This window comes from Solanum lycopersicum, chromosome 2 (genome assembly GCF_036512215.1).
Source record: "Solanum lycopersicum chromosome 2, SLM_r2.1".
NCBI lineage: Eukaryota > Viridiplantae > Streptophyta > Magnoliopsida > Solanales > Solanaceae > Solanum > Solanum lycopersicum.
The window spans coordinates 30,769,373-30,782,322 of NC_090801.1; the positions used below are offsets into that span (position 1 = coordinate 30,769,373).

At 35.8% G+C, this 12,950-nt stretch overlaps 1 protein-coding gene across 7 annotated transcripts in view; it reads right to left on the reverse strand.

Annotated features, from left to right (window-relative positions):
- Positions 1-12,950, reverse strand: part of LOC101259792 (uncharacterized) — a 47,340-nt gene that overhangs the window by 18,925 nt on the left and 15,465 nt on the right. For all 7 annotated transcript variants that reach the window (XR_011214461.1, XR_739342.3, XR_739341.4 and 4 more), the window contains exons 5-7: positions 10,088-10,351; positions 8,326-8,546; positions 50-321 (exon numbers count right to left, since the gene is read on the reverse strand). Coding sequence is in view for 1 of the 7 variants with exons in the window: in XM_010317254.3 (XP_010315556.2) it covers positions 50-321; positions 8,326-8,546; positions 10,088-10,351 (757 nt within the window). In the remaining 6 variants the exon portion in view is untranslated. The remainder of the gene's footprint in view (positions 1-49; positions 322-8,325; positions 8,547-10,087; positions 10,352-12,950) is intronic.

Below are 12,950 nucleotides of genomic sequence, written 5' to 3' on the forward strand. Positions count from 1 at the left end.
CCACCAGAGGTGCCCAAGTTGTACATAGCTCAATGCATCTGATATTTACCTGTCAAGTGCCATGTTCCTTGTTTGTCCTGAACCCAGACTAAGCACAACAAGCCAACGGTCAACTATTTTAGTTCCTTGTTTCCAAGAATTTACATCTATGACTTGTAGCTTGATTGCTGAAGTTGAGCTACTGAATAGACTTGATAGCTGGAACTTTTTCCACTTCTTTTCTGAGAAAGGATTTCTACTAACTGAATATAACGGATCAAGGTCAACAGAATACTCCAAGGATGGTTGAGGGCTTCCTTGCTCCCATATCGACAATGAAATCTGAAAATTTTGTTTCACCAATAGAGCAATGTTATGGAGATAAGATCAACAAAGGCTATGCACACAGCCAATTCACAATGAAATCGAAAAAGTGTTGTTTCACTATTGAAGTACTGAATAATGTTATAGCGATGACCAACAAAGAATATGCACACAGTAATTTGAAATATAAAGCAAAAGATTGAATAAATAAATCAAACATTTAAGTTCAGATCTTGCTCAAAAGCTAACCAAGAAAGGACAAATCTCCAGCCCCCAAGGCCTAGATCTAGTGGCAAAAGGTGGAGGATTTGTGGATTAGGTCGCAGGTTCAAGCCCCACACCATGCAAAGCGAAGCCCGGTATTTAAGAAGAGAAGGGTAGAGGCGTGGGCCCATTATCCACCGAGTTCAGAAGGCTGTGATTGGTCCAAAAGGCGGGTCACAGAAGGATTTCCCGATTATTGAAAAAAAAAAGGGACAAATCTCCAGTCCAGTTCTTTGACCTAAACCTTAGGCATAACAAAAATAAATAACCTTGACCATTAAAGAACTCAACAGCTTTCAAACCACTCTAGCCAGTATGGCTGTGTTGCTTGTGCTCTTCTTCCTTTTTCAGTTTGTTTGTGTCCCCAAAATATTTTCAGCAAGAAATAAAATATTAAAGAATAATACACAAATGGTGAAGATAGAAAATGAAAATAAGGAAAATGGAGATTGGATTGGCAAGATTAGCAATGATACAACATGCATAATTAGCATTTGAGGTTTATGAGAAATGTTCAGAAATAGAAATCAACTAAATTTAACTAGCTAGAGCTGCTTCATAAGCATGTCACAGTTGATAATACATGGCAGGTGGAGATCAAGGGAACACAGATGGCATGTTCACAGTCATATCTTACTACTATTTGATTGCTATAAGATTGGTCTTGCCGTATAAATGATTAGGATCCCCTGGGCATCAGAGTTGTGCTGCTTTAAAAGGTTGGCTGCTAAAAGTGTGATATTAACTGTTGAAAACTGAGAAAGGGAGGAATCACATATGTGGGTTGGTGTTTCATGCATTAAAGCTTGGGGGAGATGAACTTCGCCTCCTGTTGCATCTTAAGGTAGTTATGAAGTTGTGGTGGATGGTATAAAACTGGTTTGGAGTGTGGTGGATGATTTCCTTCTTGTATAGATGCTTGGGCGTCTTTCCCAGAGAATCATATATTTATAAATTTTCAACTTCCTGATATCACATACGGGGTTCCCCAACATTCATAAATCATATACCTTAATAAAAATAGGATATACATCTGATAATTTTTCTAGCATGGAACTAGGAGGTAGACTGATTTTGATAAATGCAGTATTGGGTTCCTTACCTACTTATGTGACGTCTATGTTTCCTATTCCAGCTGGGGTAGTGGATAAACTTGACATGCTCAGACGAGACTTTCTATGGAAGGGAGACAGGAGGGTAACGGTTTTCATTTGGTGAAATGGGATGATGTTCAACTTGATAAGAAATCAGGGGGTCTTGGTATCAGAAACCTCAAATTACACAATACTAGTCTATTGATGAAGTGGTTATGGTGATACACTAATGAAGATTAGGGGTGTTCAAAACCGAACCGTAACCAGTAAGTCAACCGCAAAATTGACTTATTGGCTTATCGGATATACGGTTGGTAATCGGATTAATATTTTAAAATTAACGGCTTATTGGTGTGGAAGGCAGGTTACTCAATTTTTTTATTAGATAAGCCGTTAACCCGTTAAAAGATATTATATTTACACTTCTATTATATTTATATACTAATAACGAATATATAATATTAATTATAGTAGGGGCTCACGTGAGTGGGGGACAAATAAGATATTCACTGTCACTGTTGATAATGCAAGCTCAAATGACGTGACAGTCAAAGAATTTACAAAGCCATTGACAAAGATGGAACCAATTGGATGAACGGTCTCACCTTCATGTGAGGTGTATGGCTTACATTATGAAGCTTGTCATCCAGGATGGTTTAAAAGAAAGTTCTGTGTGAGATATATTAGGCAGTCTCCTGTGAGGTTGAAAAGGTTTCAAGAAAGTTGTGATCATGAACAACTCAATTGCAAAAAATCTTTATGTTTAGATGTTCCAACTAGGTGGAATTCCACCTACCTAATGTTGAGTAGAGCTGTTGAATTTGAAAATACATTTTTTTTCAAATTATGCTTCTCATGACATATCTGGATCCCTTTATGTCATATCAGATATTCATTTTCTTGATATTTGTGCACTGGCTGCATGTTTGACACGATCGGTTGCAAATGAAGATACTGACTTAAGTTATATGGCAAAGAAGATGAAAGAAAAATTTGATATATTGGGGGTGATCCGACAAATATGAATACGATATTTTTATTTCATGTGTTTTGGATCCTCTTTATAAGCTTGAAAGTTGGCTATGCACTTATGTAGATGCTTGGAGAAAGCAAAGGGCCATCTATACAAGTAGAAGTGAAGAAGTACATGACTTCATTATTTAGCGAGTATGTCAAGTCCAACTCAAAATGAATTATGCTTGTTGCACCTTCACCTTGCTCTTCATTAGACACTTCTACTTCCGGGCTTTCAGGCAGTTCAGTAAGTACACAAGGTACAAGACTTTTAGATTCACTTATGCAATATCTAAAGCAATATAAATCTCTAAGTGGAGGTGTGGATGCTAGAACAGAGTTAGATAAGTATTTTTGTGAAGAAACCGAGGATGAGAGCAAAGAATTTAATATTCTATTTTGGTGGAAAATGAACGCAACTAGATTTCCAATTCTTGCTGAGATGTTGTGATGTATTAGTTATTCCAGTTTCAAATGTTGCATATAAATCTGCATTTAGTACTGGCGGACGTCTTCTCGATCAATTAAGGATCTCATTGACTCCTAAATTGGTGCAAGTTTTAGTATTTCTTCAAGATTGGCTACGAAGTGAAAAATTAAAACAACCTGGAAGTCTTGAAGAAGATCTTGATAATCTCGAGCAAATTGAAAAAGGTAACAGTGTCTTTTATTATATTTATTGTTTACTGTTGTAAATGACTTATATATACTGTATATTGTTGTTCTTCTCAGATTTTGCCAACGAAGGAAAAGACCCTACAATAGTTGACGTGTAGTACAATTGTACCTACAAGATGACTTTCACAAGGTTAGTTTAAGCAATGAAAGTTGTAAGTTAATTGTTGTGTACATATGTTGATTATAATCCTGCCTCATGAAACTATACATAAAGCTTGTCTTTCCAAATTTAATTAAAGATTTCTTTTTATCTTTTTTTGGTCATAATATCAGATTTTAAGCCAAGCTTCTTGATGTATTTTCATTTGGCTTACCATTTAAATTTGATGCATTTTTATGAAAATTGATAAAACTTGTGTTCTGCTTTTGATAACTATTTATAGTTCCTACTTTGGTCAACACATCATCTATTAAAGTAGATAGTTGAAAGCTAATATAACTAGAAAAAGAAAGGCAGAACCTCTACACTAATAGATCAATAAGAAAGTTGTAATTACTGCTCCTGATTAGAAAAATTCATTAATCATTTCTCCTCATACATTGTCCTTCTTAAGCTAATTTTCCTATAATGAACCAGTTTAATGAAAATTTTATGTTTGATTTGTTATTGTAGATGATTGCAATGGAAAAATCAACCAACAGAATGATGGATACATCATCTATCAAGTGTGCAACTTGAAGCACTTCCAATGTGCAAGTTCTTCTCAAGGATAATCTTTTTAACTTGAGATTTGAGATTGTTTAATTTCAAGGCAGAAGAACAAATATGCTACTGAATTATATTGCAAAAGAACTGTTTTTTTAAGTACTGATCGGTGACTACTAACCTTATTTAGTTGTTTAGATGGCATAACTTGATTTTTTTGTTGCTTGGATGAATATTGAGATTCTTAATGTCTTTTTTACTATATGCATAATCTTTCAGCCAGGTCTTGTTTACTCTACGCATAATCTTTCAGTCAGGTGACAATCTACTTAAATAAATGACGAGACTATATGTGAGGCTGTGAGATTTATTAAGATCTGGTAGATAATAATATTATTTGTATAGTGTGTTAAATTTTATACTTATCAATCCGATACACCGTCTGATAATCTTCAGATAATAGCAATCTGTAACGGAACCAACCGATATCTTGTCAGTTGGCTAGTGGATTAGTACATTAAAAAACCGACATCTGATAGGCCAACCTGTTAAGAGAAATTATCCATCCGATAAACAGCCCTAATGAAGACCAAGCATTGTGGAAGGAGGTGATCATGAACAAATAAGGACAGACAAGTCCATGGTGCACTAATGAAGTGGTCAGCCCTTACAGTGTTTTGGTTTGGAGGACTATCAGGAATATATGAGGTAGACTTAGCAAACATGTTGTCTATAAGGTGGGTGATGGTACAAAGATATGTTCTGGAAGGAATCCTGGAATAGGCAAGTCCCTTTGAAGACTATGTTCCCTATTTTTTTCCACATGCAGCAACCATGAAGCCACTGGGGAAGACTCTTGGACTCCTAAAGGGTGGACTATTTGCTTCAGAAGGAATCTAAATGACTGGGATATTGATAGGGTGGTTGGTCTTTTGAAAGGAGTTTATAAGTTCAGAGGTACCTCCCCAGCCCCAGATGCAATCAAGTGGAAACATAGCAGTGATGGGAGGTTTTATGTTACAGTGTATACTGGAAGTTTGGGGAAACCAGGAGGCTGAACAAGTCCATGGACAAAGGTGTTGAAATATCTGTTTCCATCCAAAATCAAGTGGTTCACTTGATAGTGACTCTGCCTCACTCATGAAGTTCTACCAAAGAGGGGCATTCATAGACATCAAGATGTTTCCTTTGTAATGAGGTTGTGGTGACAAACAGTCCTTATTTCTGCACTGTGAAGTGACAGTCCATCTGTGGTCACTCTTCTTCAGCCTCATAGGTAACAACTAGACTAGGCAAGAACACACAGCAGATCTTCTCAGCTGCTGGATCAGGAGATGGAGTAGCAAGTCCCCGGAGAGATTGTGGAGAGCAGTTCCATCATGTATTTGGTAGACAGTGGAAGAAAAGAAATGGGAGGTGTTTTGAGGATATATTCAATGCTTTGCAAAAAAAATTGAAAATGAACCTTGCAAAAATTTAAGTGGAACTGTATTGTAAATTTTCACTTTGGTGTAAAGAAGCAAAGGTAGAGGATGCAGATCAATTGGTAGATCTTTTAGGCTCTCTATAATTAACTCTTGGTTCATAGCTCTCGGTTGATAACTTCTTGGATGTCTCCCAGCACACCCTTAATCTGAGGAATACAACTTACCAGTTCTTAAAAAAAAAAAAATTGTCTAGCATGCAAACAGAATCATATTCTAGACCTAATGCAGGTAACCATAAAATATTTGACTTAGGATGCCTTAACAACTAAAATAGAGCATAGGAATAATAAATTTGAATAAGGTTCTCAAAAATGTGAGGAAGTTGGCTCATGCTATGGGCTACCATGAAAATCATGCTTTAGGCTGTAAACCTAACAAACCCAAGAAGATATTTCTTGACTTTTTGAAGGAATATAACACACTTTTCCCAAATTTAAGCGCAGTGCTATGCTTCCTGAATACCAAACTAACACCTGCACCGGACCCTGCACCTACGGAGAACTTGACTCCTCCCAATCAACTGATTGCACTTCAAAAGGGTATATGGTCCACTCGTAATATTAATCATTTGTTATCACCTATTTTGCCCTTGTATCATCTTTGTCCAAGTGTAGCACTTTCTCATCCAAGATATGACAAGCTATCATTTACGAGATGTATGCTTTACATGTGAGTAATACTTGAGAGCTTCAGGTATTGTTGGTTGTCGTTTGGTTTATGCAGTCAAAGTTGGTCCAGACAACAAAGTTGATCGGTTTAAAGCTCGCCTTGTTGCCAAGGGATATACGCCTTGACTATAGTGATGTGCTCTCTCATGGCTAAACTAGCATATTTCTGTCTTTTCTATCCATGCTTTTTGTCCATCATTGGTCTTTATATCTTCCGTCATTGGTCTTTATATCTGTTGGACATTAAGAATGATTTTCCCTGTGGTGACGTAGAGGAGGAACTTTCTATGAAGGAACCACCTACTTTTGTTGTTCAAGGACAGTCTAGCTTAGTATGTTGATTGTGTTGGTCACCTTGCAGCATGAAACAATCTCCTCAAGCTTGGATTGGGAAATTCAGCACAGTACTTCAGAAGTTTGGCATGAACTATAGTGAGGGTGATGACTCGGTGTTCTACTGGCATTCTTCTTCAAATCTATGTATTTATTTGGTGGTTTATGTTGATGGTACCGTTATCACCGACGATGAACAGGATGGTATCGTTACTTTAAAGCAACGTCTCTTTTAGCATTTACAGACTAAAGATCTCAACAGACTGAAGTATTTTTTAGATATTGAGGTTGCTCTTTCCAGATATAATGTCGCAACGCAAGTACGCCTCAAGACATTCTTGAAAAGGCATGAATGATGGGATGGAAACCCATTGGCGCTCCTATGGATACGAATGCTTAAATCCTGACATGACAGGAGAGCAACTCAGTGATCCTGGAAGATATAGACGACTGGTTGTGTAAGTTGAATTATCTCACACTGACTAGACCTAACATTTCTTTTCTTGTGAGTTTATAAGTAGTTTATCAATTTTCTCTATGATAGTCATTGGGATGCAATTGTCTGTATTTTGCAATTTATAAAGTAAGTTCCAAGTAAAGGACTAATCTTAAAGAATCGAGGGCATGAGCAAATCATTGGATACAAAAATGTTTATTGGGCAGGAGATACCTTCTGACAGACATTCTACATCCAGATATGGTGTTTTAGGAGGTAATTTGGTGTCCTGGAGAATTAAAAGCAATGTGTGATTGCTCGAACTAGTGCAGAAGAAAAATCTCGAGCAATGGTTGTAGCAACTTGTGAGCTAGTTTGGATTAAATAGTTTCTCAGAGAACTAAAATTTGGAGAAATTAGTCAGATGGAACTTGTGATATAACCAAGTGGTCCTTCACATTTCATTGAATCCGGTATTTCATGGGAGAACTAAGCACAATGAGATTGACTGTCATTTTGTCACAGAATATTATTCTTTGGAGATATTCTTACAAAACTGTGAAGTTGAGTGATCAGCTTGCATACATTTTCATCAAACCTCTCCCTAGTCCTCGTACTAGTTACATCTATAACAAGCTCGTATATATTACTTGTATGCATTAGCTTGAGGGGGAGTGTTTGCCTGTTTGGATAGAAATAGGATTTGTATATAATATCATATGTAGAAAGGATTATCGTATAATATTTATAAATAGGGGTCAACGTAATAATATAGATACACAATTCAATAATATATTTCTCTATTATTTCTTGCAGTTCTATTTTTGGTGTAACCAGTTTTGTGTTAATGATGTTGAAGAAATTAATAGAGCTATAGAATCCCTTTAAGAATAGAAACGGATGCACTCATGTAGTTTGTAAATGCTTTTGACAGGTGTTTCTTGGTGCGATATCTGTAATACACTTGCCTTTTTCTCAACAAAAAACAACTGTATTGATCTAAAAGAAATAAAAAATTTAATAGAATCAAGCAACCAACAGTTCATCTTATAAATATACGCAGTTAACCAATAGTCCAAAAGTGGTGTTTGTGTATATCCCATTAAATACTTTATAACTCAACTTTCATTAAGTACAACATAATATGTTATCTATGTTGCATTTATCAACTAACTATACTATACAAGTATGTTGATAACATGCCACCTCTTTATTTGGTAGGAGAATGTTAATTGAATTCACACATGAAATGATCTATAGGTGGATACTTCATCCGGAAAAAAAAATCAATGTTCTGGTAACTGTTCAAATTTAGCAGGTAAAGGAGTGGAAATAAAAGAACGTGCCACCACTTAAAAATTTAAGGTACAACAAATCCAACTTCAAAATGGAGAAGCATTACCTGCAAAACTGACTTCAAAAACAAGATCGTCGCAGAAGCATTATTTAAGAATTTATCCAGCATCACTGAAATCTTCTTCAAGCCAAACTCTGATCCATCTTTCATGCATTCCAGGGAAAATGGCATGCGTATGACAGTAGAATTGGACAATGACCACGGCACATTTTGATCAATCAACAAAGGACTGAACTGATCACGGAATCGCTCAGTCAAATTAGTCCCTAAACAAAGCCAAGAATCTTGCTCATCAATGCCTAACAGTGTTAAATGTAAAACTTGAAACCTTTAAAGTCTCATAAAGTACATGCAGTAATGATAATGGTTGATCGAGCAGAACCAAAAGTTCTGGGCAGCAGCATGAACTTTTAGGTAGGAACACATCAGCCAGTGTACGGCCCCATTTGGACAATATTCAAATAAAGTTGAAACGTTAAGTATTTGAAGTTGAAGTTGAAGTTGGTAAAAAGTACTTGTGTTTGGACATGAATTTCACTTGGAGAAAAAGTTGAAATAGTGCGAGTGAAAACCATCATTTCGCTTGAAATACTCTTCAAACAAGGTTGGTTATCAACTTTAAATTTCCTATTTCAAGTTGATGTTGAGACATGGACAAGATAGTGAAACAAGCATTGATATACAAACACTATCTCACAATTTGCATTATATATAGTTTCAAGCTGTGTCTAAACACTTGTATAGTAGATAACTAGATATCTCTAACCAAAAGAGTCTGTCTAGATGGGAATTGGACATATCTACCAACACAATCACTTTATTAATAACAGGGCAATGAATACAATTTAGATCAATTATAATTTTTGTTCTTTGGTCTGACCTCATAACATATTGACACCATTTCCAAGCGTGAGTTCGACCATTGCATGAATTTATTACAGTTTAGTTTCATGTTATCAATTTTACTATTCATATCAAGGAACATAAAGAAACAATAACTTCAAGAACCTATCTTCTTTCCTTCTTTTATGGTCTGATACCCTTTTACCAAATTTCAACAGGAATATATTAGTTAGTGGATTATATCACTTGATATTCATTTTGGAAATTCTCCAGTGCTTTAAGTCAGTAATTTATAGTAATTTATATTACATACTGAATGAGTTCCTACAAATCATAGCAAAAGAAGCCTGTAAAAATTATTCGAGTGTCTTTACATACTTTTGCAGGTTGTTAGGGCCTATTATCCCATTTACCCACTTTTCACATTTGAAAAGTATATTTTCGTCAGAACAAATTAAGTTTGTACATAGATACTGTAAAATATATGTACAAGCATAAAATAATATGGATATGCACACAACCCAAAATTTATAAAGAATGTTAGTATGAGATCATTACAGACAGTGGAATGGAGAAAATGCACAACCCGTTGCCTATGATCATATGTAATTTGCAGTGGCAGGTCATGTCATCATCATGCTAAATTTATCTCAAAGTTCCAAATTTACATGTAAATATACGACCATTAATATTTTCTGTTTTAACATGGTAACTTCTAATAGCAAGTGCTCAATTAAATTGTTTTTTTCTTTTTACCGAATTATTTTAGACAAGTTTTTCATTAATAATCATTTAGAATAACATTTTTAGACCATCAAATTTAGCATTTACCGATCAGTACCAAATTGTATCAGTAAAAACTAAATCTATCCACAGTTCCACATTCGTCCAGCATAATTAGCATTAGGCACAGGAGTATATAAGCATGATTAAGCACTAAGTAGAACAACAATGCAGTATGTACCTCTTAGAGAGAACATTTTCGCAGCTGGTCCACGATGTGAAGGCATTGCGAGTGCTAAACCTTTAGGATCAAACATGTACAAGAAGCCATCTGATACAACAGATACAAAATCACTTATTGAAAAACAACTAAGCAATCCCAGCCCATAGTTTATGGTATCACCACGGAGACCCCAAGGTGGAAGAAACTGCAGTCCAGCTACTTCATCTCTACTTAAGTAAGCACCTTCAAGGATGACAACTAATGCAGGCCCTTGAAAGTCACCTGCAAAATCAGAGGTTTCTAGAATGAAGACAAGGGAATCTACAGAGCAAAAAACCTAGAATAGCTACTTTCAAGAGACAGAATGTAGGAAGAGAGGCAGCAGAGAAGTTATTCTTCAGAAAAGCTATAGAAGTACATATTACAATAGCTACTTTCAAGAGACAGAATGTAGGAAGAGAGGCAGCAGAGAAGTTATTCTTCAGAAAAGCTATAGAAGTACATATTACAAAGTACTTCAGAAATCGTTTTGGATGTCGGTTATTCGTTTATGTTCTCACTGTGTTAGTAAATTACATAATCTGCATTCCAAGGGGGCAAGATGATAATAGAAGCTACTACCCCTTTCAATTTATGTGAACCGATCTCCTCATTAGTCCATATGGAAACAATGACCCTTTTCTAAATATGAAAACAAGTTAAATTCAAATTACCTTTTTACACATAATAGAAAGCTTTTATGGCCACACAAATGTTATTGCAAGTGTAAAACCACAAGTTTCAAGAAAATTGTGTATTTCCTTAAGCTACATATCCAGTCAAATCGGTTCACATAAATAGAAACGGAGCAATAATGTTTTTAGAAGATAGTACAAGTAATGGAGAAGTTCATGATGACATGATGTACTTTAGTAGTCCTAAAAAGCAGGTTATTAGGATTTGGGTTATTTTCTAGGTTACTATTTTGTTTAGATTATTTTTTATGATATAAAATCTAGGTATTTTTGCAGTTATCTTATGGTACACTTCTTTCCTTTTCTAAGAAATCTTTTTATGGAAAAAGGTTAGGAAACTAGTTTGTCAATAATAATAGGTCTTAAAAATAATTCTTCGTATAAAATGGAGCAAGAAAAAACTTTATTCACTCATCCTCTTATCTTGGATGTCTGCCACTTTTTTTTTTTATGAAGTAAGAATATTTGCCACTTCTGAGATCTACAATGGAACTTAGTATTTCTTTGCTTTGTAGCAGTCATATAGGCTTTTCATTTGTTTCCTTCAGATATACCAAGGTTTTTATAAATTGAACGCATAAAAAACTACTCTACTTCCTACTGCATAACCACATTAATGTAACAAAGAATTAATCAGAATAACAATGTTAAGGGAGCACAGCTCAACTGTAATGCAGAGTGCAAAAAACAATGGAAGCTCACAAAATATTTAAATGCAGTGTCTTTTAATAGTGATCAACAGTGTGGGTTATCATATTGGACATGGAACTAGTTGTGGAAATCAAAGCCACTTTACAATTTTTTTTAATGTGGTTGACTGCTCATAAAGCTTGCCTCATCCATAGCAATCTGCTGAGAAGGGGAATGACAATCTGAAGAAGGTGCTTTATGTGTAAACAAAGAGGTGGAAAGCTGCAGCCACCTCTTTCTGGCATTGTCCAGTGACTCACCAGAGCTGACCATTATTCTTCAACTTATTCAAGGTACAATTTGTTATGCCATACTCATTCAAAGTGCTAAACTGCTGGGGACTTCAGGAAATCAGTAAGCTATTAAATAAGATTTGGATTTATAGTGCCTGCTTGTATATTTGGGGTTATAAGGAAGGAAATGGATGGCAGATGTTTTGAAGGAAAAATAGATACTGTACAGAAGCTCAAATACAATTGTTTGTGGTTGTTTGCTTTTTGCCTTGGTGAGGGATGAACTGATGCAGCATATTCAAGGGGAGGTACCATATTATTTGCCGATGACATAATATTGATTTACGATGCACAGGACGTTTACGATAAGCTTGAGATCTGGAGATGGACCCCGGAGTCTAAAGGGTTTAAGTTGCAGGACTAAGACATAGTAATAAAAGGGTACAAGCTCAGTGACGCAACTCATGAAGTGGATGCAAAAGTGACGATTGGTAAACGGGTTATCTCCAAGAGAGGAAGTTTCAAGTATCTTAGGTCAGTAATCCTGGGTAATAATGAGATCAATGAGAATGTTACACACAGTATTGGAGTGGGCAGCTGAAATGGAGGCTTGCACCCGGTATCGTTTGTTGATAAGAATGTGTCACCAAGACTTAGAGGTAAGTTCTATAAAGTGGCGGTTAGACTAGTATATTGTTTTTGGCGGAGTATTGGTCGGTCAAAAACTTGCACATTTAGATAGATGTGTGGGCATACTAGAAATGATAAGAGTCAGGAAAGAGAATATTTTGGATAAGGTGGGTGTGGCCCCCGTGGTGGACAAGATGAAGGAGGCGAGACTTTACTATTGTGCAGTAAGATGCATTCAACAATCTACCTCTAAATGAGAAGATACACTAAAGTCATCCAAAAAAAATATTAACCTTTAAAAACTCTGGTGCTTTTATTGGTCGGTTGCACAAGATGCATGTCAGTAGGTATACAACACGCAGTAGGTATTTGCTTTGCGGACAACAAACAAAGGATGTCAATCATCTATTTCTTCATTGTACCTTCACTTTGCAGATATGGAACTTCTTTCTAAACATTAGAGGGGTTAAATGGACAATGCCAAGGAATATGGAAGAATTATTGAAGTGCTAGTACCTGCAAGGTGTGAGAGTGGGAAAGGCAAGATAAACACTTGGAATAACATCCCTTTATTCATCTGGTGGACACTTTGGA